This window comes from Tachypleus tridentatus, chromosome 11, assembly GCF_004210375.1.
Source record: "Tachypleus tridentatus isolate NWPU-2018 chromosome 11, ASM421037v1, whole genome shotgun sequence".
Taxonomy (NCBI): Eukaryota; Metazoa; Arthropoda; class Merostomata; order Xiphosura; family Limulidae; genus Tachypleus; species Tachypleus tridentatus.
Window position 1 is genome coordinate 35,260,853 of NC_134835.1, and position 24,631 is coordinate 35,285,483.

Here is a 24,631-nt window from a genome sequence, read left to right on the forward strand (position 1 = left end):
TTTTGAATTTCGCGCAAAGCTACTCGAGGGCTATCTGCACTAGCCGTCCCTAATTTAGCAGTGTAACACTAGAAAGAAGGCAGCTAGTCATCACCACCCACCGCCAACTCTTGGGCTACTCTTTTACCAACGAATGGTGGGATTGATCGTCAAATTATAACGACCCCACGGCTGAAAGGGTGAGCATGTTTTATGCGACCGGGATTCGAACCCGCGACCCTCGGATTACGAGTCGAACGCCTTAACACGCTTGGCCATGCCCGGCCCCAAACGTTTGTTCTACTTTGCATTTCGTCCTGAGATATTTCAGTTTGAGGGCTGTATATTCTTAAGTGGTGGCTTCCAAGAAAACCTTAAAATAGTAGCTGTAAGCGACATTGGTTTTAAACAACGTTTGATAATGAAACTCGTATCAAATAAGGGACAACAAAGTTTTTTATATTCGGAGACTGTCTACCATCTAATATTACCGTATTTATCTCCAAATATAGTTTAGTTTGTGCTATTCGGTGGAAACAGAAAATAATCTTCCTTTAAAAACGTTATTAAACTGTTTTGTATTCCTCGTAACTTCCTGATCAAACTATATCATGAGAAACAAGATTCACCAAAATTCTCTCTATATATATAGCTTGAAAATATTTATAGTGTACGTTGGAAATTGTAAGTATTTGTAGTTTTCCTCGGACTTCACGTATTTCGAATCTTTGCTAATGCTCTTTCATCTTCTATGTGAAGTTATAACTGTTTGAACTTGAATGTGATTACGACCTCTTTTATTGCTACCATTAGTAATAAAGGTTCCTTTGTAATTTTTTTTATATAGTTTTCGAAAAAAAACATTAATATTTATAGACCAGAGATATTTTATAACACAACTGAAAAATGTATTATTTTAAGCTGGCTTATTATCTGACTTATTTTCGAAAAGAAAAACAAAATTTCTAATCATAGTGCTTATTTCTAGGTATGAGTACTGAGAACGAGATTAGATTTTAAAAAAGTGACTAATATAAGTTATTTTTTTAACATTTCATCACTCAACGCATGTCTTCTTTGTATAGATTAATCTTACTTTAATAGTAACAAAATACGAAGTTATTTTCTGTTAGTTTTATTATGTATACATACGAGGTCTGTTCAAAAAATACGCGGACTGACGTCATAAAACAAAATGTACTTTATTTAGAAGTTACAGATCTGGGACCCCTTCAAAGTACTCTCCTCCCCAACGCACACACTTATCCCAACGGTGTTTCCACTTGTTGAAACAGTCCTGGTACGCTTCTTTTGTAATGTCCTCCAGCTCCTTCGTTGCATTTGCCTTAATCTCGGGAATTGTCTCGAATCTTCTTCCTTTCAAGGGTCTTTTGAGTTAGGGAACAAGAAAAAATCGCAAGGAGCAAGGTCAGATGAGTAGGGGGGTTGGGGAAGAACAGTGATTGAGTGTTTGGCCAAAAACTCACGAGTTCTGAGGGATGAATTTCGCAGCAACGCGGTGCATCTTCAATTTTTCAGTCAAAATCTCGTAACAAGATCCAACTGATATCCCACACTCTTCAGCAAGCTCCCCTGACAGTCAGACGTCGATTTGCCCGCACCAGGGTGTTGATTTTGTCGACGTGTGGGTCGTCAGTTGACGTGGAAGGTCGTCGAGGACGCTCATCATCTTCAATGGACTGTCGAACATCATTAAAACGTTCATGCCACTTGAAACATGCCGTACGCTTTATAGCAACATCACCGTAAGCCGTGTTAAGCATAATAAAAGTTTCAGTCGCAGATTTTCCAAGTTTAACACAAAATTTCACAGCAAGTCGTTGCTCCTTCAGGTCATTCATTCTGAAATCCGCCAAACGAAAAAATCGCACTTCACTTAAAACCGCGTAGCTAATACACAAATAAAGATATCTGCAATCGGGAAATGGCGTCGTAATCAGCTGATCTGTGCGAACCTAGCGACACCAAGCGGATTCTCCTGGAACCAACTGGAGCCGCGCAATTCAAACAGTCCGCGTATTTTTTGAACAGCCCTCGTATAAAACGTTTTCTTATTTTTTACTACATTTATATTCGACTATTAATATCTTGTTGTTTGGAATAACTTTGGTTTTCACGTGATAACATAGTTATTAGTCTTAACACTGCAATTTATATGAAGCAGCTGTGCTAGGCCAGAACGGAAATTGTGATTCATGCATAATTCGGATTTCGAGCAACCAATCATCACGCTCCTTATTATGTTAGAGCTTCCTCACTAAAAAGCTAATCCTTGTCACTAATGAAACACATTTATCAAAGTGCGTGTCAACACTTTTAGCCAAACACGGAAGTAGCTCTGTAAGAGGTCCGCGATCTGAGAAAAGAGACAGAAGGGCTTCTGATACGAACCCGTCTTCTTGATGGGGAAACCCAATTGCTGCAGTTAATATAATTAAAATACACTGCCATACAACTAGTTATCACAGCTTGTTTGATTCTGTAAAGAAGGCTAGGTACAGGCTTTGGCTGAACAGCACGTAGCATCCTTTGTTAGCATGACAATGTTACGACTGGCTGGGAAGATTATAATGATTTTACACAAAATAATATTTGATAAAGGCTTCCATTGTCCCTATGGTGAGAAAACACAGACGTATTACAATATCTTGTCTTAAAGTTACATGTGTAATATTTTTAATCTGTTTTTATCTTACTGACAAAGCCTATCTAATCATCATCATGGACAGCAATAGAGTTTGCGCTATCTTATATTATCATTTTGTAGTTCTTCAAATATTATCAGGAAAGAGTTGAGGAAACATCTGTATCAAATGTTCGTAAGTTTATGTTAATTAACAAAACACGAACAAGGTTCATCGTATAGATTCACGTGTACTAACATCAAATTCTTATAATCAACTGAATGCTCTTCCAAAAGCCGAGAAAAAGGTTCACCATTCCTCTTCGGTGTTTTTGTCTGAAGTGGTTTTTTTTAAGGGGGGGAGATTCTCGAACTACTAAAGGATAGCTGCAACTGAACCCAAATATTGTGAGATTAGCATAAAAGTCAAGACGCATATGCATATTACCTAAAGTTATATCAGCTAAGTTGGTAAGTATAGTTAGTCCTACTTGTAAGTTCCAGGCAGTAACTGATATGATATATTAAGGAAATTGGCATTGACAAGTTCATGAAAATACGAACAGGATAGTAGAGAAGAATCGATTTATATTGCAATCCGTCTGTTTAAGTTAGACGTTTATGAACTATGTACCTGAAGTTAATTGAGATATATGACAGGTTTGAAGGAACATTAAGTTCAAATCAGAGCAGTTTTGTATTTTTGAAACATTAAAAAAAACGTAGCCTAGTATTTTTTTTACTCTGTTTCTTTTGAATTTTGCACAAAGCTACACGAGGATCACCTGCCCTAGCTGTTCCTAATTTAGCAATGCAAGACTAGAGAGAAGGCAGCTAGTCATCACCACCCACAGCCAACTCTCGGGCTTCTCTTTGACCAACGAATAGTAGGATTGACCGTAATTTTATAACGCCCCTAGAACTAAAAGGACGAGCATATTTGCTGTGACAGGGATTCAAACCAGTCACCTTCAGATTAGTAGTCGAGTGCCCTAACCACTTGACTATTCCAGTGCTTTTTCTCTGAATATATAAGCCTCGAAAATATGTATTTAGCGTGTGTGTTTTTTTATAGCAAAGCCGCATCGGACTATCTGCTGAGCCCAACGAGGTGAATCGAACCCCTGATTTTAGCGTTGTAAATCCGTAAATTTACCGCTGTACTAGCGGGTGGCATGTATTTAGTTCGTTTACATGAAAAAATAACAGTCAAATTTCATATTGAGAGACCTATATATTTTAATTGTAATAGATTATAAGCCAGCGTGGCACTCCACTCGCAATCAGAGAGTCGCGGTTTCGAATCACTGTCACACCAAACATGCTCGCCTGTAGGGGTGTTATAATGTGACGGTCAATCCCACTATTTGTGGGTAAAAGAGTAGCCCAGAGTTGGCGGTGGCTGGTGATGACTAGCTGCCTTCTTTCTTGTCTTGCACTGCAAAATTAGGGACGGCGAGCGCAGATAGCCCTCGTGTAGCTTTGCGCGAAGTTCAAAACAAACCAAACCGTGTAATTTAAGTTCTTTCTAGTCGATATGTACCACCTTGATTTATTTCAAATTTAATTTTTTTATATTTACATTAACTTCCAATGAGAGAAATGGAAATAACATCCGTAAAAAGAAACGGCTTTCTAATAGGCTAATAAAGTTCTTTGTTTGCCGTAAAGGTTTTCTAACATATTCCCATATTTTTGATGAATAATTATTTATCACAATGTGCTACAGAGTTATATAATTATTACGACAATTGTAGTAGTTTATCAAAATAAGTACAGACTGGTGTATTTTTATAAAATAATTTACTTAAATGTATAATATTACTTTTTTTTTAATATTTTAATTTCTAATTTTATCTCCTTGTTCTCCCCCAAACGGGAGATTTCTTAGTTATTGTTCGGATCTTCTCTATGTCTTATCGTATTAAGTTAGAAAGAAAAAAATTAATGACTATCTGTCTTCAGTTTCATTGGCAAACTGCCTCAGGACCAAAACAGAGCAAACCGTGGATTCGTTCTTCAGGAGAGTTTATGTCTTTTGATATCGGGTACAGTTTTGATTCATTTCTAAAGTAGCAAAAAGAGGCGTCTTTAATATTTGTGCTGTCACGTGCTGGTCTTGCGTGTCGGTAAAGCAACAGAACCCAGCAGAAAGTTTAAACTCATATAAAATTTTTAGTGCTTTCAAACAAAGCCATTTGTTCTATTTCATTCAGCGATAAGGTGGTCCTATGGATGGCCCTGTTTTAACTTGGCACGCAACACCCATTTATTTTCATGTTAGTTATTTAAAGATTTTCGAGAGCTGTATAATCTACATAGGTCCATGATAAAGCTTTTATTAAGAAAATGTTTAACACACAGCGATTTTCAGCTTATGTTACAAACGTACCAAGAGTTTCAATCAATATTTCAGATAATCCTGAGACGCGTGCGTGTATATATATATATATGCGTTTATTTATTAACATCATTAGACAGATACGAAAATTATAAGATGTACAATGATAGCGTTAAACATTTTCAAAAATAACTTGTTAAATTTCTCTTTTCTGAAGACCCGGCTTGGCCACGTGGTTAAGTCGTTGGACTGGTAATCCGAGGATCGCGGATTCGGATCCCGGTCGCACAAAATATGCTTGCCCTTTCAGTCGTGGGGGCGTTATAATGTTACGGTCAATCCCACTACTCGCTGGTAAAAGAGTAGCCCAAGAGTTGGCGGTGGGTGGTGATGACTAGTTGCCTTCCCTCTTGTCTTACACTGATAAATTAGGGACACAAAAACAAAACAAACAACAACTTTCCTGGAATTGGATGTATTTTAAATCTTTCGAAGCAAATGAAGTCAGAATGCCAGTAGGAACACAGTTAAGTGTGAATGTGCGTTTGTTGACTGTCATGCGCAAAGTTACACAATGGGTTGGTTGTGTTGTGGCGGAGATCGAGCCCTGAATTTTAGCGATGTAACCGATGAGATGTTGATTACGTGGGAAAATTTCGTTTCATTAAGTTAACGAACCTACAAATATTAATCAAATTTGACACTACAATTGATTTTCAGTAAGATGTCACGCATGATAGCATCAGCCAGTTCTAGTTGACAGCTGCTGTTTGTTAATCCAGAAGAAAGGATTTCTTGTTCCATTCCTCAACTGTTCTGATTTTACGACGTTTTAGAGATAAGTAGTGTTTCGAATGGTTAGGTTACATTTGGTTTACGGAACAATGAAACTCAACGGATTATTCTTTATTCTGTTTTATTATTATTATATAAGACTTTATAATCACACGTGGCAGTGATGAAACATAGTTTGCACAGCAATTTCTTTTTATTACTTAAAACGGATTGGGCGAGGATCAACAGAGAACTCAAGGCCTGTATGGCCAGGTGGTTAGGGCGCTTGATTCGCAACCTGAAATTTGCTGGTTCGAATCTCCGTCCCACCAAACACGCTTGCCCTTTCAGCCATAGGGGCGCTATAACGTTACGGTCAATCCCACTATTAATTCGTAAAAGAGTAGCCCAAAAGTTGGCGGCGGGTGGTGATGACTAGCTACTTTTCCTCTAGGCTTTCACTTCTAAATTAGAAACTATTGACTCAGATAGCCCTTGTGTAGCTTTGCGAGAATTTCAAACCAAGCCAAACCAAACCCGTGAATCCAGGGGTTTAAGGTTGCTCAAAAACGTGCTGTAAATTATGAGACCGTGTGAGTGCTGTAAGAGTTACAGTTAAATTCTACTACGTTCCACACAATTGTAACCCAAAACTTGTGTGTATTCGTGTGTTTTCTTATAGCAAAGTCACATCGGGCTATCTGCTGAGTCCGTCCACAGAGGGTAATCGAACCCCTGATTCTAGCGTTGTAAATTCGTAGGCTTACCGCTGTATTAGCGTGGTACTCCAAAACTTGTCTATAGCTGTCTTTTCTCTAGTATATCAGTTCAAAATTAAAGACGCAGAAAATCTTTATATAGCTTTGTATAACAATAAACAAACATCGTTTAAAACACTATGTACGAACACTTTCAGCACTCTACTCGTAGAAAGAGTTGGCATCTGTTTTATCCTTATGACCCTAAACGAGATTAAGTGATAACTCTTTAGGATCAAATCTCGAAAGTAAAGAACAAGGTGTACCTCGACTGCTATTCGCAAACGAGTTTCATAAATAAATCTCTTTCACTGTCAGTACAATAGACGTCTTAATTACTTGCAGTTGTTTTGTTAATATATAGAGTTCTTCACATCCACAAGATAAGAACCGCAATCCAACCGTTCGTGAATTTGATTAGATTTCCTATTCGCAAAACTACACCATAGATTGAGTTTCCTTTGTTCGCTTGCCTTGCTGGGATGACATCATATATACCATCGTTAACGAAACATGGATTTGCTCTTAAGATGTAACGAGAAGAGACAGTCGTCTTACTTCATTAATTTAATGGACCTACATGAGTTGCTTAAATAATATATTTATATATATATGTTTCACAAAATCACTATCCGTAAAACTTTTCTCTGTTTATTCTTTTGTAATTCCCAAGAGCAACTTGTCACGTGCGTAAAATTCTATACCCCCCCCCATCGATATTAAGTTTTGCCGCCCTATTGAGGCATAAAAAAACATCCTGCGGTGTTTTATATTATTATGACGCTTGTGGATCACGTTCACGAGCAAACGAGTTTTTTTTTTTTTCCTTTTTTGATCTGAAGTAGTTAGATTTGGATATTTTATTTTGATACAGTGTCTTTACTTATTGTCCTTCATAATGACAGGTAGGATGCTAGTTGATCATTCACCTTCATAACGATAGAGAAGGTTTAAGTTGATCAGGTAGAGCGTAAGTTGATCATTGTCCTTTATAAGGATAGGGAGGGTTTAAGTTGATCAGGTAGAGCGTAAGTTGATCATTGTCCTTTATAAGGATAGGGAGGGTTTAAGTTGATCAGGTAGAGCGTAAGTTGATCATTGTCCTTTATAAGGATAGGGAGGGTTTGAGTTAATCAGGAAGAGTGTAAGTTGATCTTTGTTCTTCATAAGAACACATGTTCATGCACACGAAATATTGTATGGTAGATGATGTATTGAAATACTACAGAAACGTAATTTATATCACAAGTCAGGATAACGATGCTCCTCCATTTTATATTTTATTTTTCACGAGGCCAAGTGCAGCGTGTTTTATTTTACAATAAACAATGTTCATAAGTAAGCCTTATCAAATGCTTAAAAGAACATTTTCGTTTCACCCATAGTAAAAATTTAAATAATCTTCGATAGATAAATATTAAATTACTGTATCTATTGCTTTTAAGCGATAAAAATGTGATCGCTTAATTGAAGACTTGCTTTTGTGTAAATAAAAAAAACACCCACACATTAAATATACCGAAAATGTTGAAATAACGTGTTTTAAAATGCTGTATATTGTAATTCAGTTTATTGTAACTCACAGTTTTATTGTTCAGAATAAATGCATAAATTCCTTTGAACTGCTCGTTGCTTCATTCTTTATGTAGGTTTTCTAAAGTTGTGTTCTTACGAAAGAAATAATGCTCTGGAGATAATGGCATTATTTTTCAGCGGCCCTGTAATCGGTTTTGAAAAAAATAAATCAAAAAAATATTTTTGGCTTTAACACTATTAGGCTTAAGTACTAAATGCTCGTTATTATCTTGAAAAGCAGGGATCCACTAAATTAACCATCCATATTGTTTTGTGTTTTATCTCCCGTGGGTTTAGGTGGAAAGAGAGAGAGATAATATATAATTTTGTATATTTGAGTGTGTGCGAAAAATATAAATTTTAAATCATGTTATAATTTTGAATTTCGAACATGTACTACTCTGATCCACTTATTTAGGCTTAAGGATTGTTTAACAATAATAATACAAGGCCTAAAGTAAAAAGACGTAATTCCAAATGTTGTCTTCGCAGTTTAGAAAGTTATTTAACCACGGTGGCTCAGTGGAAAAATTCGAGGGATCCCATGACGCTAGAAATCAGGTTTCGATGTTTGTGGTTGGCAAAGCACAGATAGCCATTGTGCAACTTTTTACACATTCGAAGAACATTTTTTTTTTTACACAGTCGTTTATCGTATAAAGCGTTGTTATCATAAGAAATAATGTTGTCTAAGAACGTGTTCATTTAAGTTAGGGCATGAAAAGTTAATTTTTCGATTGTTAGGCGCGAGCAATTGCGAGGTTGTAACCTCCGAGATAAATGTTTTGTTGTTGGTTTTTTTTCTCTTTCCATTTCAGCGCACAGAAACCATAGATTTAGTATTGGAACAATAATTTGCTCTTGTACCTTAGTAAACAGTTGTCTATTCAGTCAACATTATGAATTTTACAATAATTACTTGTCTATTGTGTTTTGGACGATTCTAACACCATAAGAATATTCATCTACTTCCTGGTTCTGATATTTTTGTGAAAGTAATCCTCCAAGCAAACCCCCATTTTGTTATAGCTTTTATTCACCAGCCTCAGCATGGCCAGGTGGTTAAGGCACTCGACTCGTAATCCGAGGGTCGCGGTTTCGAATCCTCGTCACACCAAACTTGCTCATCCTTTGCATGTAGCTTTGCGCGAAATTCAAAACAAAACCGAACTTCTACGTTGTTTTGTCCACTTCAAAGCACAACCAAGGGTTTGCTTTCGATATAAAAAACTGCTATTTTTACATTTATCCTGGCATCATAGATACAAGAGTCTCCACGGTTTCATTGTGAACTTTTTTTAAGTGCTGTATTTTGTTTAATTATATAAAGTGCTGTGTTTTGTTTGCTTATATAAAGTGTTTAAAACAAAACCTGTTATCATCAGCTTTCACAGTACGCTACTTTGTCATTTTAATTTAATAAAGAACATTTCTTCTCTATCTTTAAAAACAGTCCGTGTTCATCAGCGATCTTACTACTTTTGATTTATTTTCTCACATTGTATTTGTCCCCCCCAGGCGGTATCTCTGTCTACTTATACCGCTGGAAACTAGGTTTCAATACCCGTGATGAGCAGAACACAAATAGCCCTTTGTGTAGCTTTCTTAATAACAAACAATTGTTTTGTAGTTACTTGGTCACAGAACCTCTGTCTACACCACCCACACCAACACCAAAAAGAGTGAGACATGCCTAATTTTTTATATGTACTTAATAACTGCCTGTTTTTTTCAGAAGAAACTCAAATTCAACATTGTTTAGGGTTTAAAGACAAGATGACAATAATATAAAGAATACATTATAGAAATTAATGGAAAATTATTTTACTTTCATTTAGGGCGTAATTTAACATCTGTACATCTCAGCTAAAGATAATTGGGATTTTAGTTTTTAAAAAAGTAACCTTGATTTATATCTCATAAATATTGCATTTGGAAAGAAGTTTTTTTATTTAAGAGATAAACGTCTTTTTAAAGCTTGCATATTTTTTGTCTGTTCTTTCTGGCTAAACTTCATTTCTCTCCACTGTCTGCTTTTATCGTTAGAACAGTTAGTGACGTAGGAATTGTCGATTAATGCTCCGGGCATGGAGCGCTCTGGGTGCATCTGGAACTATTCCAACGTTTCTTCGTTTGACTTTGAACAGGCTAAGGTCTTTTTCACTTCTCATCCCGCTAGTTATTATACAATGACTCATGTAAAAGCCTGACAGTAGAACAAAGGCAGGAATCAAAGGGTTAAGCCTTACAGTAACTTATTTACGTGTCTCTTACACTGTTTATGACCAACATACAAGTACTACTTAATTAGGTAAAGCGACTCTTGAGCATGTTACTCGAGTAATAGTTAAAATGTGCGTGGAAGTAACTGGAACCATTTGAGATACGAAGAATATATTTCAAGCAAGTAAAAGCAACCGAAACATAAAAGCAAACTTCTGTGAACATGTTTTCCGCGTGTGAGGTATATTTTATTTAAAGTATAACTTGTTATTAAAAGTTTGGCATAAGATATAGACAATACAATTCTTTCATACGTAGTAATTAGCACAGTGTAATAGATAAGAGAAAAATAAGTGTATTATATATGTATCTAATTCTCCACATTTCTAAATAGCGTACAGGATACTAAGTACGAGGGTCAATGAGGCGGTGGGTGCGTACCTTTAAAGAATAATGGTCAGTATCATACAAAGCACTCAAGGACTACGATTACATTTTGCGAATTCCAGAAACAAAGAAAAACTACCTTGCTCTATGTACAAGTTCATGCATGGCCAGGTGGTTAGGGCGCTCAACCAGCAAGCTGAGAGTTGCGTGTTCGAATCCCTGTCACACCAAACATGCTAGGGGGCGTTATAATGCTACAGTCAATTCCACTGTTCTTTGTTAAAATAGTAGCCCAAAAATTGGTGGTTGGTGGTGATGAATAGCTGACTTTCCTCTATTCTTATACTGCTATATTAGGGACGGCTAGTGCAGATAGCCCTGGTGTAGCTTCGCGTGAAAGTCAAAAACAAACAAAACAATGATTTATTCCCATATTGTGTTTGTTTAACAGGTTTGGGCTGGCTGCTTATTAAACAAGGGCATTTGATTAAGGTATATATAACAGTAAATATTCTAGCTGATAAGTAAATTACCACTTATATAAGTCTTGCTGATACGTAAATGGCCACTAATATAAGTTTTGCTGATACGTAAATGACCACTGATACAGATCTTGTCGATACGTCAATTATCACTAATATAAGTCCCACTGATGCGTAAATAACCACTAATATAAATCTTGGTAACACGTAAATGACCACTAATATAAGTTCTTCTGATACGTAAGTTACTACTGATACAGATCTTGTTGATACGTAAGTTACCACTAAGTTATTTCATCTGTTTGTGTTTTGTTTTTTAGATCGCGTCCATGACTTTAGCTGTGGCCGCCTCCATTATCGGACTTTATTCCTTGATCCAAGAAAGGACGTTATGTACGTCGGTGCTATGTAAGTATTTATCTCATAGACTGTTGTACTTTTTTCACTTACAATAAGTTTATGTTTATTTGTAAGTTTAATACCAAAAAGTGTCTGTAAATTTACAAAATTTTGTCTCTTGTGCTTTGGGTAAATTATTTTTTTAATTTGATGGTATAAACTTTGAGTAATATTGTTTGTTTGTTTGTTTTAATTTGGCGCAAAGCTACACGAGGGCTATCTGCGCTAGTCATCCCTAATTTAGCAGTCAGTGTAAGACTAGAGGGAAGGCAGCTAGTCATCACCATCCACCACCAACTCTTAGACTACTCTTTTACCAACGAATAGTTGGATTGACCGTCTCATTATAACGCTTCTACGGGTGAATGGGCGAACATGTTTGTTTGGGGCAAGGATTCAAACTCGTGACACTCAGATTACGAGTCGAGTGCCTTAACCACCTGACCATGCCGGGCCCTGAGTATTATAGCGAATAGAATATTATTGGGTATAGAGCATTGTTGGTATCGTTGTCTGATCACAGTGTTTTGATGTTATATCCTGACTTGTGTCTTATAGTATAATAATTTACATACGTCAGTTTGTTAGTCTGCATTAAAACAATGTGATTAAGGCGTTTTTTTCCTCAGTGATTATAAGAATAATATAATCGCTTCTTGTATTCATTTGTTAGTTTCGTCGTTCACTGGACTTACCAAAGTGTTTGTGTTTCACTTGATAAAAACTACTGATGTGCAAGTCAGATAATGCATTTTCTTTATACTGAAAAAAACACATTGGTGATTAGCTAAAAACATTGGACTTCTAGGAGCTCTGAGATTCAATGATGTTAGTTAATATTTATCTGTAGAACGTTTCTTGTTTGGTTAGAGATGTGTGAAAATGTGACCAAAACGTTTGTTATGGGTGCGGAAGAAAGCCAGCGGAATTCGATAATTAACTTATTTATGGGACTGCAGATAAACTTCTCTCTTACTGATTAACATATTATATGGAGCCCCATATTAATACCACCCCTCAAATAGTTGATCCAAGTTATTCAGTTACATGTAGACTGTAATGTGTTTTTTTATAGCAAAGCCACATCGGGCTATCTGCTGAGCCCACCGAGGGGAATCGAACCCCTGATTTTAGCGTTGTAAATCCGGAGATACCACCCCTCAATTGATCCAAGTTATTCAGTTACATGTAGACTGTAATGTGTTTTCTTATAGCAAAGCCACATCGGGCTATCTGCTGAGCCCACCGAGGGGAATCGAACCCCTGATTTTAGCGTTGTAAATCCGGAGATACCACCCCTCAAATAGTTGATCCAAGTTATTCAGTTACATGTAGACTGTAATGTGTTTTCTTATAGCAAAGCCACATCGGGCTATCTGCTGAGCCCACCGAGGGGAATCGAACCCCTGATTTTAGCGTTGTAAATCCGGAAACATACCGCTGTACTAGTGGTGGTGGGGGATCGACTGTAAATAACAACCTGAAAAGTTATCAAATAGGAGGAAAAATGTTTCTTTACAAGAGTTTAGATTGAAAGTGTTAAACTCATTTTAAAGTGTATTCTCGAAACCTTTAACGTAATTTCAACAGGGACAACAACTTAATTTAGAGATTCATCGAAACGTATTGCATGTTATATTCTAGTGATCTGTCGCAATGTACTACGTGTAATGTTCGTTTGCTTCATCGACTTAAGTCTCAACGCTTGAATAAAACACGTTATGTTTATCTATAGATATATAGGACTTCGATATTCTAATCTGTTCTGTTATCAGTTTCAAATTTTCTTGTCTTGCTGATAAAGAACTATGGTAAAGACAGACAAAGAGATTGATAGAATAGAAGCTCATGAATTTAAAATAAACCTGCTTTCTGCTGAGGACTACGTATATACATACAATGGTGGAAAGAAAAGTTTTGAGTGTCTAACTTAAAATATTTTGTTTCTAATTTCGTCTCCATCTCAGTCCAATTTAGTTTAGAATTGTGGGTTAAACCCAGGTATTTGGCTGATGTAGCTACGTGGGGAACATTTCCGTGAAGTGTATAGTTTCGGAACTGTTTGTCTTTATTTTGTGATTGATATGATTTGTGTTTTGTGTAGTTTTAGTTTGTTTTTTTGAATATCGGGCAAAGCTACTTGAGTGCTATATTGTTAAGCGAGAAATTAAAGGTAGGTCAGCTAGCCAATACCGTTCATTGCTTGTATCTTTGTTTCTTGAATTTCGGGCAAAGCTACACGAGAACTATCTGTGCTAGCCGTCCCTAATTTAGCAATGAAAAACTAGAGGAAAGGCACCACCCACCGCCAATTCTTAGGCTATTCTTTTACTTACTAATAGTAGAATTAACCGTTACGTTACAACGCCCCCGAGGCTGAAAGAATGAGAACGTTTAATGTGACAAGGATTCGAACCTGCAACCCTCAGACTACAAGTCGAGCACTCCCTAATCACCTGGCCATGCTGAGACATAACTTAAAAGTGAATCGTAATATTCATTCCAAGATGACCTAAGAAGGTCGGAACATTGTTTTCTACTTTATTTTCATAAAAGTTTTAACATTCATATCAGCCGTCTTGAGATACATTTTTACCAGTAAATAATCTCAGTATTTAATTAGTTTAGGTAAAATTCTATAAATTGAAAATCCTTATCACATGTACCGTTTTTAGCCCTTTTTATTGTGTCGTTGTTTTATTCGCCTCATTAGGAGGACATTATGCAATACTTAGCCAGAAGACAATTCTTTCTCTTCTGCTCTTCATTTCAAAACACTTAATAAACCTTAGTTAGGGGACACTCAACTCGTAATCTGAGATATGCGAGTTTGAATCCCTATCACACCAAAAATGCTCCCCCTTTTACTCGTGAGGGCGTTATAACGTGATGGTCTATCCCACTATTCGTTGTTAAAAGAGTAGCCAAAGAATTGGCGGTTGGTGGTGATGACTAGCTGTCTTTCCTCTAATCTTACACCGCTAAATTAGGGTTGGTTAGCGCAGATATCCCTCTTGTTGCTTTGCGCGAAATTAAAAAAAAAACAACAACAAAACCTTATTGTATAAAATTTATAATAACAGCGTCCTCGAGACAAAGAAGCCAAGAAAGTTTTTATTTACCTGCGTTCTGCTTCTGGGTAGAGATAAAGGGTGATGTAAAGGTCAAATGTCTTTGAGAATAAAACATTTGAAACGAGTGACGTATCTTGAAAAACAGTGAAAACAGACTTTCTTCAACCATTTCTTGTTTTATTACGAATAAATATAGCATACAGAAAGATAAAGCTAGCAACTTCTTATATGATAAGTGAAACGAGTCTGATTTATGATATACTAAATAGTGCATTTGTTGCATTGGATGCGAACTGGGGACACTTTCCACAATATGGAATCGTATTTCTGCTCATAGTGGTAGTGGAATTATAAGTTTGTTTCACTGTTATTGGTTTTTTTTTTTTTAAGCTTAGAAATTATATCGCTAAAACCATTATTATCACTGCTGTAGCAAAGTGTTATGTATTGTAAAAATGTCTACATTTCAAGAAAGTTGGTGTATTATTATGTGGTTTTATTGGAAGTGATATAAAACACACTCGTTTGTCATTTAAATTCACGCTCTTAGATAAGTAAAAAGCTTTTTGAAACGTGCGCACTGTATAAACTATTCTATAATATGTAACGCTTCTTTAAATTTGTATATATAGGTACATATATATATATATCCAGAGGTTCTATGTTACAGAATTTCTTTATTAGCCCAAATCAAGTAAAAGCTTTGCTCACATACACACTATTACGGTACAAACCTTATATTTTGTTTACGTTTTCGAGCTGTGATTTTCGTCATAAATATTGATTGCTGTTTGTTTTTAGTGGAACTTATATAACCAGGTTATCCAATAAATCAGAATAAACGGTGCCAGTAAGCAACACACGTGTATCTTGTGAAACTATTTCATCAGCTAATGGTTTTCTAAAGTTATGTTAGGATACCAATAAGTAGAGTATAATGTTGATAACCAAAATCCATATACGTGTTGTATTCTCTATGAGCTGTACTCTTTATAATTGATCTAATTAATTATTCTATGACCTGTATAAAATGTACTATTCATAATTATTATACGACATTTATAATGTATGTTCTACATAATGCTGTGTGTTATAAACTAATATTTTGTTTTTGCAGTTTTTAATTTTTAAAATGTAATAGATAATTTATGTTGTTATATAGTTTTACACCCGCACTGTGGCGTGTAGTCCTTAAAATCGTTTGCAATCCACTGTCTTTTGCTATATACATTTACAAAAAAGAACAATTGTGGTAGGTTGATATTTGGGGTAATGCTGAAATTTCAAATAATTCGTTAGAATCCCTCGTAGTATATTATTGTTGCGGTCCTTTATTCCATATGGTGAATTGTAGGGCCCTCTAGTGTCATGTTATTTATTCAAATTATCGGTCCTCTTTGTGGCGTGTCTTTACAAAAAAGTATTACAGTTCTCATGGTGTCTTTGAATCATTGTGGTGTAAAGTGGTCCTTACTATGTCTTGTAATCCTTGTGGTGTCAGTAGTCCTTACGATATCTGATAATCCTTCTGTTGACCTGTTGTTCGTAAACAGTTTCGTAGTCTTCGTAGTGGTGTGTTGTCAGTACAAAAATATTGTGATGGTTTCATTTCCTGAAGTATCGTGTAGCTTATAAAAAACGTTATTGTGGTTTTGCGATAACGTACATTTCTTACAATGTCTTATATCCCGCGAGGTTTAGTGTAGCTCTCAATAAAATATAGCACAATCCCGTATGAGTATCGAATAGCTCAAACAACAAAGTATTGTGGTTCTTTTGGAGTTATAAAGCTCATAAAAATCGGTGAGTTTCTTATCGCATTGTGTAGTATTCATATTGTTCTGTGATTTGTATTGTTTCTTACACTTTTTTTTACCCGTAAACTATACGTCTAAGCAATGAACTTATAAACGGAATGAAGTTAAACAAGCGGGATGAAGTGTCATAGAAAGACTATAACCAGAAACTATTATGCACTCTGAAATGCACAGCTATTATATATATGTATATATAACCATGTGTTTTTCTAGTGTCAAAACTTTAATAATGTAATATTGTACCGCATCTTCCTTATTTCGGAATTTTAAATATATTTGTATGAAATATAAACTCGAAAGCGCCCCCTATTTTATTTATATTTCAGTTCCTGAACTATTTATTATACACGAGGCACTCTCATAGTTTGTAATATTCCAGAAGTAATTTATATATAGTCGCATGAGACACTTTACCTGTTAACTCGTTGCATAAGATTTCCCCACCCCATCTTTCTTGGGTGCAAAAACATGGGGTAATTAGTGTATTATGTATTAATGACTCTTTTAATGCGTTACATGTTATGTACACCTGTTTGTTTTGGTTTGTGTAAGTTTTCTTTTTTTGTAATTTCATACATTTATTTATACAGTAGCGAGTTGTTGTTGTACGGTACGTTCACATTCAGAGTGAGTGTGTACACATGAACACGTTACAAAACGGAAAGTCACATCTGATCTCTAATAACTTTAACTTGATGTACAGCTTACACGTAAACAGATAATCTGTTTAAAAATAATAGTACCGTTTGCTGTATGTTCAGGCAACCACTTCCCAGAGTGTGGAAGATCGTCACCAAAATCAGTATGGGGTTCATTGGGTCCATGAGGGGTAATACAGATTTTCAGGTTTGCATTTTATGAATAATTACGCGTATTTTTTTACAAGTTCATATAAGGGAAGCAACTTTCTATGTGTTAACATAACTGTTTACTGACCATAAATGTACATAACTCCCGTTCAGGGGACGGGTACTTCAGATAGTGTTGAACAAGTTGCAGAACAGGAAATCGGATGTGATGCCTAATACTTTTAACTTGATGTGCAAATTAGATGTTAACAGAGAATACTGAATACGTTACAAAACAAAGGATAGATTTGACGTCTAATTTTAACTTGACGTACACGTTAGGTGTAAAGAATGTGTGTGTTTTCTTATAGCAAAGCCACATCGGGCTATCTGCTGAGCCCACCGAGGGGAATCGAACCCCTGATTTTAGCGTTGTGAATCCGGAGACATACCGGTGTACTAACGGGGAGGACAGGTGTAAAGAAAGAGTACTGAATACGTCACAAAACAAAAGATGGAGCTGGAGTCTCACTACTTTAACTTGATATACAAGTTATTTGTAAAGAGAGAATGGCCATGAAAGGTCACACATTAGTAATTAGTAATTCAATAAATGAATGAAAAAGTCTAGTTTTGGACATATATGCTTCCTGACGGATTATCTGTTAACGTATCAAAATCTGACTGATGTGGAAACTCAATGGTTTTGTTCATAGTGAATTGTATCCTATTCTTTTGTAAATGACAACTTTTTCTTATTATTATTTTGATGGGGAGGGATGAACTGTCAGATGACTTTTATTTCAAAGCTGACAAACTTGAAGTGGCATAAATTTAGAAAGATAAAGTCTATAAAAACATTTGTATGTTAAGAATAAATGTATTATCAATACAACTGTCCTATAAAAGCTTCTAGGTAACTCAGCGATAAAGTTGACCGCTTAAAGCATACAAGTGTAGAATTAAACAACTAAACCCAGTACCTTGTGCAACTTTAGGCTTAACAACAAACAAAGTACATTAAGACAGAGAAACAAACTCAGGTGTTTTTGAGTATGGACATTTTTAGAAACCAAGTGGGTTGATTCTGATTCGTTCTGGATATCTTAGGTTGTATCAAGCGCCGATATCATCATATCACAGCCAAACTCAGTTTTGTCTGCCCTGAAATGCATGCACACGCACACTTCCATTCAACTGGTATAAATATATTTCAGTAGACATTTTGTACAACATATTGAAAACTTATCAACGTTTTCAAAAAGCACTAAAGTTAGGTCGTAGAAAAAAAAAAAAGTTTATTTATTGATGGTATTAAGTAGTATAATGTTTAACCCTAACTAAACTAAAGCAGAAAACGTACAAACGTTACAATGTCATCTCTGTATCGATAATAGCTTTAACTAATGTTAGGCCTAAAACAAGTGGGCTTAGAGATTTTGATGTCTGTGATTAGAATTCTTTTGTATTATCCCAGAAATCCTGTATTCAAAGAAGTGCTGTTGCAATAAACCTTCCAGTCATATCATATTAATTGTGTTTAGTGGTAATGAATTATTTTGGTAACATGGTTTGTTCTGTTAGTAACTGGTTAGTTACCATAGCGAACAGATGTCATTAAACATTGATGTTTCTATCAGAAGAATGCTCACACAAAATGAGACATTATTAACAAGGTGTAATGTTATTTAGTTCATTTAATTGTTTTTGAATATTGCCTGAATCTACTTCAGTATTATCTGTGCTAGCTGTCCCTAAGTTTGAAACCAGTTTAACACCACCCACCGCCAACTATTAGGCTATTCTCTACTAATGACTAGTGGGATTAACCGTTACATTATGACGCACCATGGCTGAAAAGGGTAAGGACGGGAGTCAACTTCGCAACCCTCAGATCGAGAGTTGAATATCGTTACCACTGATGCTCTATTATTTTTCCTAAACATGCTATAGTGATACATTAGCCGTCCATAATTTAGCAGAGTAAGACTAGAGGGAAGGCAGGCTAGTCATCACCACCAACCGACAACTCTTGGGTCGCTCTTTTGCCAACGAATAGTGAGATTGATAATCACATTACAACATCCCTACGGCTAAAAAGGCGAGCATATTTGTTGTTACAGGGATTCAAACCCGCGACCCTTAGATTGAGAGTCAAGCGCTCTAACCACCTGACCATTCAAGGGCATTTTTTTTAAAATGATCGAGACAACAAAATGGTGGTGATACGTTAATTTGTTTATTTTCATATATTTCTGCGAAGTTACTACTCAAGGTCTAACTTTGAACTGGTATATGAGAGGGAAGACAACGAATAGTGGGATTGACTGTTACATTATGAGCCCCCATGGCTGAAAGAGGTGAGCACGGTTGAGAACGGAAGTTGAACCCACGACTGTCAAACCGAGAGTCGAATGCTCTAAGCAATTATGCCCTATGATATTTTTTTAAATATGCCATAGAGATAAGTTTAGGTACATTCACTATTGGTACCTTCAAGTGATAGTGTTTTTCGTCTACTAAAATAAAAACTCACGTTCTCGACGATCTTGGAGAATTTTAATGCTATTTAATGTTAAGAAATAAAAAAAATTGATAAATTATTAATACAGCAGAATATTAATAATTGAAATGCGAAGAAATGAGAAGAAACCTTGTATGTTTTGACATTAACTAAGTAGAATGGCGTTTCGCTCTGACATACAGATCTTAAAATGAACTCATCTTGTGTATTAATCGTACTTACTGCTGCTTTTCTTATTTATTATGCTTACGTTCTGGTAAAGTTTAATTGAGATGAGTTGTACTCACAGTTGTCCTGGTGATTTTTGAGAGATGAAATGAATATTGATATAAAACTAAAAGTTTCGTTTTTTTCTCTGTTACTCCTCCTATATCAGCTTTCAAAACTACATTACAAGTCTCATATATCTTCATTATTTTTCCATTTTGATACCCAGTTTCTTCAACAGTTTTTTTTTATACTTTCTACATTTGTTTTAATGTTCAACTCCTACATCAGTGAACTTTAATTCTGTCCTTCTGCAACTCATTCGTATTAATTTTCCCACTTCGCATCCCCCCTTTTTGATGTTTTACCTTGAGGAATTTTATTTTTTCTCGATTATCATTTAAATTGAAGTCTGTATGTTCCACGAGACTACACGCTTTCGTGAAACTGAATTCTAACTCTAGTGGGCCTTATCCACAATCCGGATTTAAACCGTTATATAACAAGACCGAGTTTACTGAACAACAAACAATATTCTAGGTTCGAATGTGATGAAGTTAGATTGGGTCATTTTACCTAAAGTTCAACGCTGATTAAAGGTGGATCTCTAAACTCTAGCATCAAATTCCTTGAAGGATAAGTCACTAAAATCCGGCTTGAAATCTGATGATAACTGGGCCATTGTATTTCAGGTTCTAAACTAACGAACATAAGGTATCTATAGCATAATAAAAACTGAAGGGCGTTGTGCCACAATAATATGAGATCAAATCTAGTAAACATTGGTTCACGATAATTAAAATTCGCGTTTAATGAGCATTGGGTCACAGATGTTGGTTCAGATCTAATGAACACTGTGTCACAGATGTGGGTTCAGATCTAATGAACACTGGGTCACAGATATGGGTTCAGATCTAATGAACAATGGGTCACAGATGTGGGTTCAGATCTAATGAGCACTGGGTCACAATACTCTAGACTCAAATGTAATGAGGGCCTGGCATGGCCAAGCGCGTAAGGCGTGCGACTCGTAATCCGAGGGTCGCGGGTTCGCGCCCGCGTCGCGCTAAACATGCTCGCCCTCCCAGCCGTGGGGGCGTATAATGTGACGGTCAATCCCACTATTCGTTGGTAAAAGAGTAGCCCAAGAGTTGGCGGTGGGTGGTGATGACTAGCTGCCTTCCCTCTAGTCTTACACTGCAAAATTAGGGACGGCTAGCACAGATAGCCCTCGAGTAGCTTTGTGCGAAATTCCAAAAACAAACAAACAAACAAGTGTAATGAACAATAATGCGGGTTTAAGTCTAATGAGCGATGGTTAACTAAGTATTCGAGATTAAAGTTTAATGAACATTAGCTCACTACATCCCTGGTTTACGTGTTATGAACATCAGGTAACCAAAATCTAATGTACACCTTGTTACCATCAATCCATATGTATTCAAATTGGAGTTTAATGAACATTAGCTCACTATATCCCTGGTTTACGTGTTATAAACATCAGGTAACCAAAATCTAATGTACACCTTGTTACCATCAATCCTTATGTATCCAAATTGGAGTTTAATTAACATTAGCTCACTATATCCCTGGTTTACGTGTTATAAACATCAGGTAACCAAAATCTAATGTACACCTTGTTACCATCAATCCCTATGTATCCAAATTGGAGTTTAATTAACATTAGCTCACTATATCCCATGATTACGTGTTATGAACATCAACTTATTAAAATCTAATGCATCTTGAGTTACCTTAGAATGCAAGGAAAGCCTTTTTGTCGTAAGTTTGTATTCGATGAACGTTGGGTTGCAATATTTTAGTATTGTAAAACTACTGTCCGTATACTAATCTTTCACACGGTTTCATGTGTTAAAAAGAAACAGCCTACTCATCACGGGTATTTCAGAGCTACTTCGTTAATCTACTAACCAGCATACACGATACATGACACTCTGAACAGCATAGGAAGTGACTCAAGTTTCGAAACAATCAGAAAAAGTTTTGTCAGCTGGTTGTTCGCATTATGAGTCCAGTGGTCGTCTCAAACCGTTCTCTGTGTATCAAAACAGCGCGTTCCACGGGTACGTGATGTGATATCTATCACGCTCGAGTTCTCGTCGGGTTATTCTTCACAATAGAAATGTTACACAGTTAAGATTCAGCTGCGAAGTCACCTTGTTTAACGGACGTATCTGCTTTCGTTTACACAACTATTGAGAACTTCTAATGAAAAGGAAGCTAAGTACCTAAACCAGAACTGAACTAATTGAAACAAAAAAAGGACAACATGCAAATTAATTAACTAACGAGAAATACTTGATGTAATAAACCCCGAGATTAAACTTCCAATAATTAGGTTACATTGGATCATCAGTTGATAGTCCAGCTGTTAATAAAGTGTCTTACCTTTACTTCGCACCTGTTAATAAAGGTTCAACTAAAACTATCAGGAAGTAAGTAGTGTTGCGTACGACTGTAATAATGAAATCGACAGAACCTGCTGAGGTGCCTTTGTAATATTTTGACGTTGTTGAAACAAAAATTCAAAACGCAGCAAAAGCACAACAACAAGAAACAAACAAACAAATGGAGGATGTGATACTGATCGGCTGAAAGCGAGTTTGATCTAAACTCGTTAGATTCATTACCAGTATGCATTGTTTTCTACCTGCATTCTAGTCACTGCAGTATTTCATTTGTTTGTTTGTTTGGTGTTAAGTACAAAGCTACACAAAAGGCATTTATGTTCTGTCCACCACGAGTATCGAAACTCGGTTTCTAGAGAATCACCACTGTGCCACTAGGGGGCATCACTGTAGTAACTGAAGACTATCCAGGTAATTTTCTTGCGTCACACCATTGTTATTATTTACTCTTCTGTAATTTTTGTTTCAATTACACTATCTGGTTGTTTTGGTTTTTGAAACCAATGACCTTCAATCGACCTCTGTCTGCAAATGCGGTTCTTTAGCAAAATTAGTTTTTCTTGATGACGAGAAACCCACTTGAAATAAAAATGTATCTCAGAACGGCTGGTATGGATTTAACACTTTTATTGATAAGGAGAGAACAACGTTTCGTCCTTCCTAGGTCATCTTTAGTTAGGTCGGGCATGGCCAGGTGGGTTAAGGCGTTCGACTCGTAATTTGAGGATCGCAGGTTCGAATACCGGTCACACCAAACATGCTAGCCCTTTCAGCCGTTATAATGTGACAGTCAATCCCACTATTCGTTGGTAAAGAGTAGCTCAAGAATTGGCGGTGGGTGGTGAAGACTAGCTGCCTTCTCTCTTGTCTTACACTGCTAAATTAGGGACGGCTAGCGCAGATAGCCCTCGTCAAACTTTGCGCGAAATTCAAAACAAACAAACATCTTCAGGTTAACAAAGAGATAGTTTGCAACTGATCGTTGCCACTCACATGTTTGAGGGACTAGAGTATAAAGGGGTACGGGATTGTAGGGGGCGTTGCAGTTGAATGTTAGGTTATTAATTAGTATAGGTATAAAGATGTTCCTTTATGTTGGTTTAATTTTTGATTTTCTTGTTGTATAAGCAATGCTTCTTTGATTTTGCGTTTGTTTATATTTGTTTCCCTACTTAAGCCGGCCTGGCATGGCCGAGCGCGTAAGGCGTGCGACTCGTAATCCGAGGGTCGCGGGTTCGAATCCCGGTCGCACCAAACATGTTCGCTCTTTCAGCCGTGAGGGCGTTATAATGTGACGGTCAATCCCACTATTCGTTGGTAAAGAGTAGCCCAAGAGTTGGCGGGGTGGTGATGACTAGCTGCCTTCCCTCTAGTCTTACACTGCTAAATTAGGGACGGCTAGCACAGATAGCCCTCGAGTAGCTTTGTGCGAAATTCCAAAACAAACAAACAAAACCCTACTTAAGACATATGACTGGCAACGGTCAGTTGGAAACTCTCTCTTCGTTAACCTTAAGAAGACCTAGGAAGGTCGAAACGTTGTTCTCTGCTTATCAATAAAAGTGTTAAATCCATACCAGCCGTTCTGAGATACCACATTACATTTTAACCAGTTATCAATAACTACATACGAGAGAAATAACACATATTATTGTTTGTATGATGGTGATTTCTGTGGTGGGCCCGGCATGGCCAAGCGCGTAAGGCGTCCGACTCGTAATCCGAGGGTCGAGGGTTCGAATCCCGGTCCCACTAAACATGCTCGCCATTTCAGCCCTGGGGGCATTATAATGTGACAGTCAATCCCACTATTCGTTGGTAAAAGAGTAGCCCAAATGTTGGCGGTGGGTGGTGATGACTAACTGCCTTCCCTCTAGTCTTACACTGCTAACTTAGGGACAGCTAGCACAGATAGCCCTCGAGTAGCTTTGTGCAAAATTCAAAAACAAACAAAAGATTTCTGTGGATAATTCATTAGTTAGATGATAGAAGGACGACCTGTTATTTCAAATACCGTATTGAATGAACTGTTGACTAATATGTATATATTAACCTTCTCTTTGTGGTTCGTGTAAATCTGTCTACCACCATATGCGTAAAGATTCGCGAAACTTTGTGGCGAGTCATTCAGAATATTGCACGCAAAAGGTTTGCATCATATGATGTCAACCGTAGTTGAAGTGATAAGCTTTTCACCACGACTTCATTTGTCACTACTTCAACTTGTGAA

The 24,631-nt window shown here is 36.6% G+C and overlaps 1 protein-coding gene across 5 annotated transcripts in view; it reads left to right on the forward strand.

The window, feature by feature from the left end:
* Window positions 1-24,631, forward strand: part of LOC143231916 (semaphorin-2A-like) — a 165,348-nt gene that overhangs the window by 60,799 nt on the left and 79,918 nt on the right. For 3 of the 5 annotated variants that reach the window (XM_076466747.1, XM_076466748.1, XM_076466746.1), the window contains one exon: window positions 11,484-11,571. The exons of 1 other annotated variant lie outside the window; for it this stretch is intronic. In XM_076466747.1, the coding sequence (XP_076322862.1) occupies window positions 11,484-11,571 (88 nt within the window). Of the gene's footprint in view, window positions 1-10,373; window positions 10,536-11,483; window positions 11,572-24,631 lie in introns of those variants that run through there. One more of the 5 variants, XM_076466749.1, reaches the window with a different exon arrangement.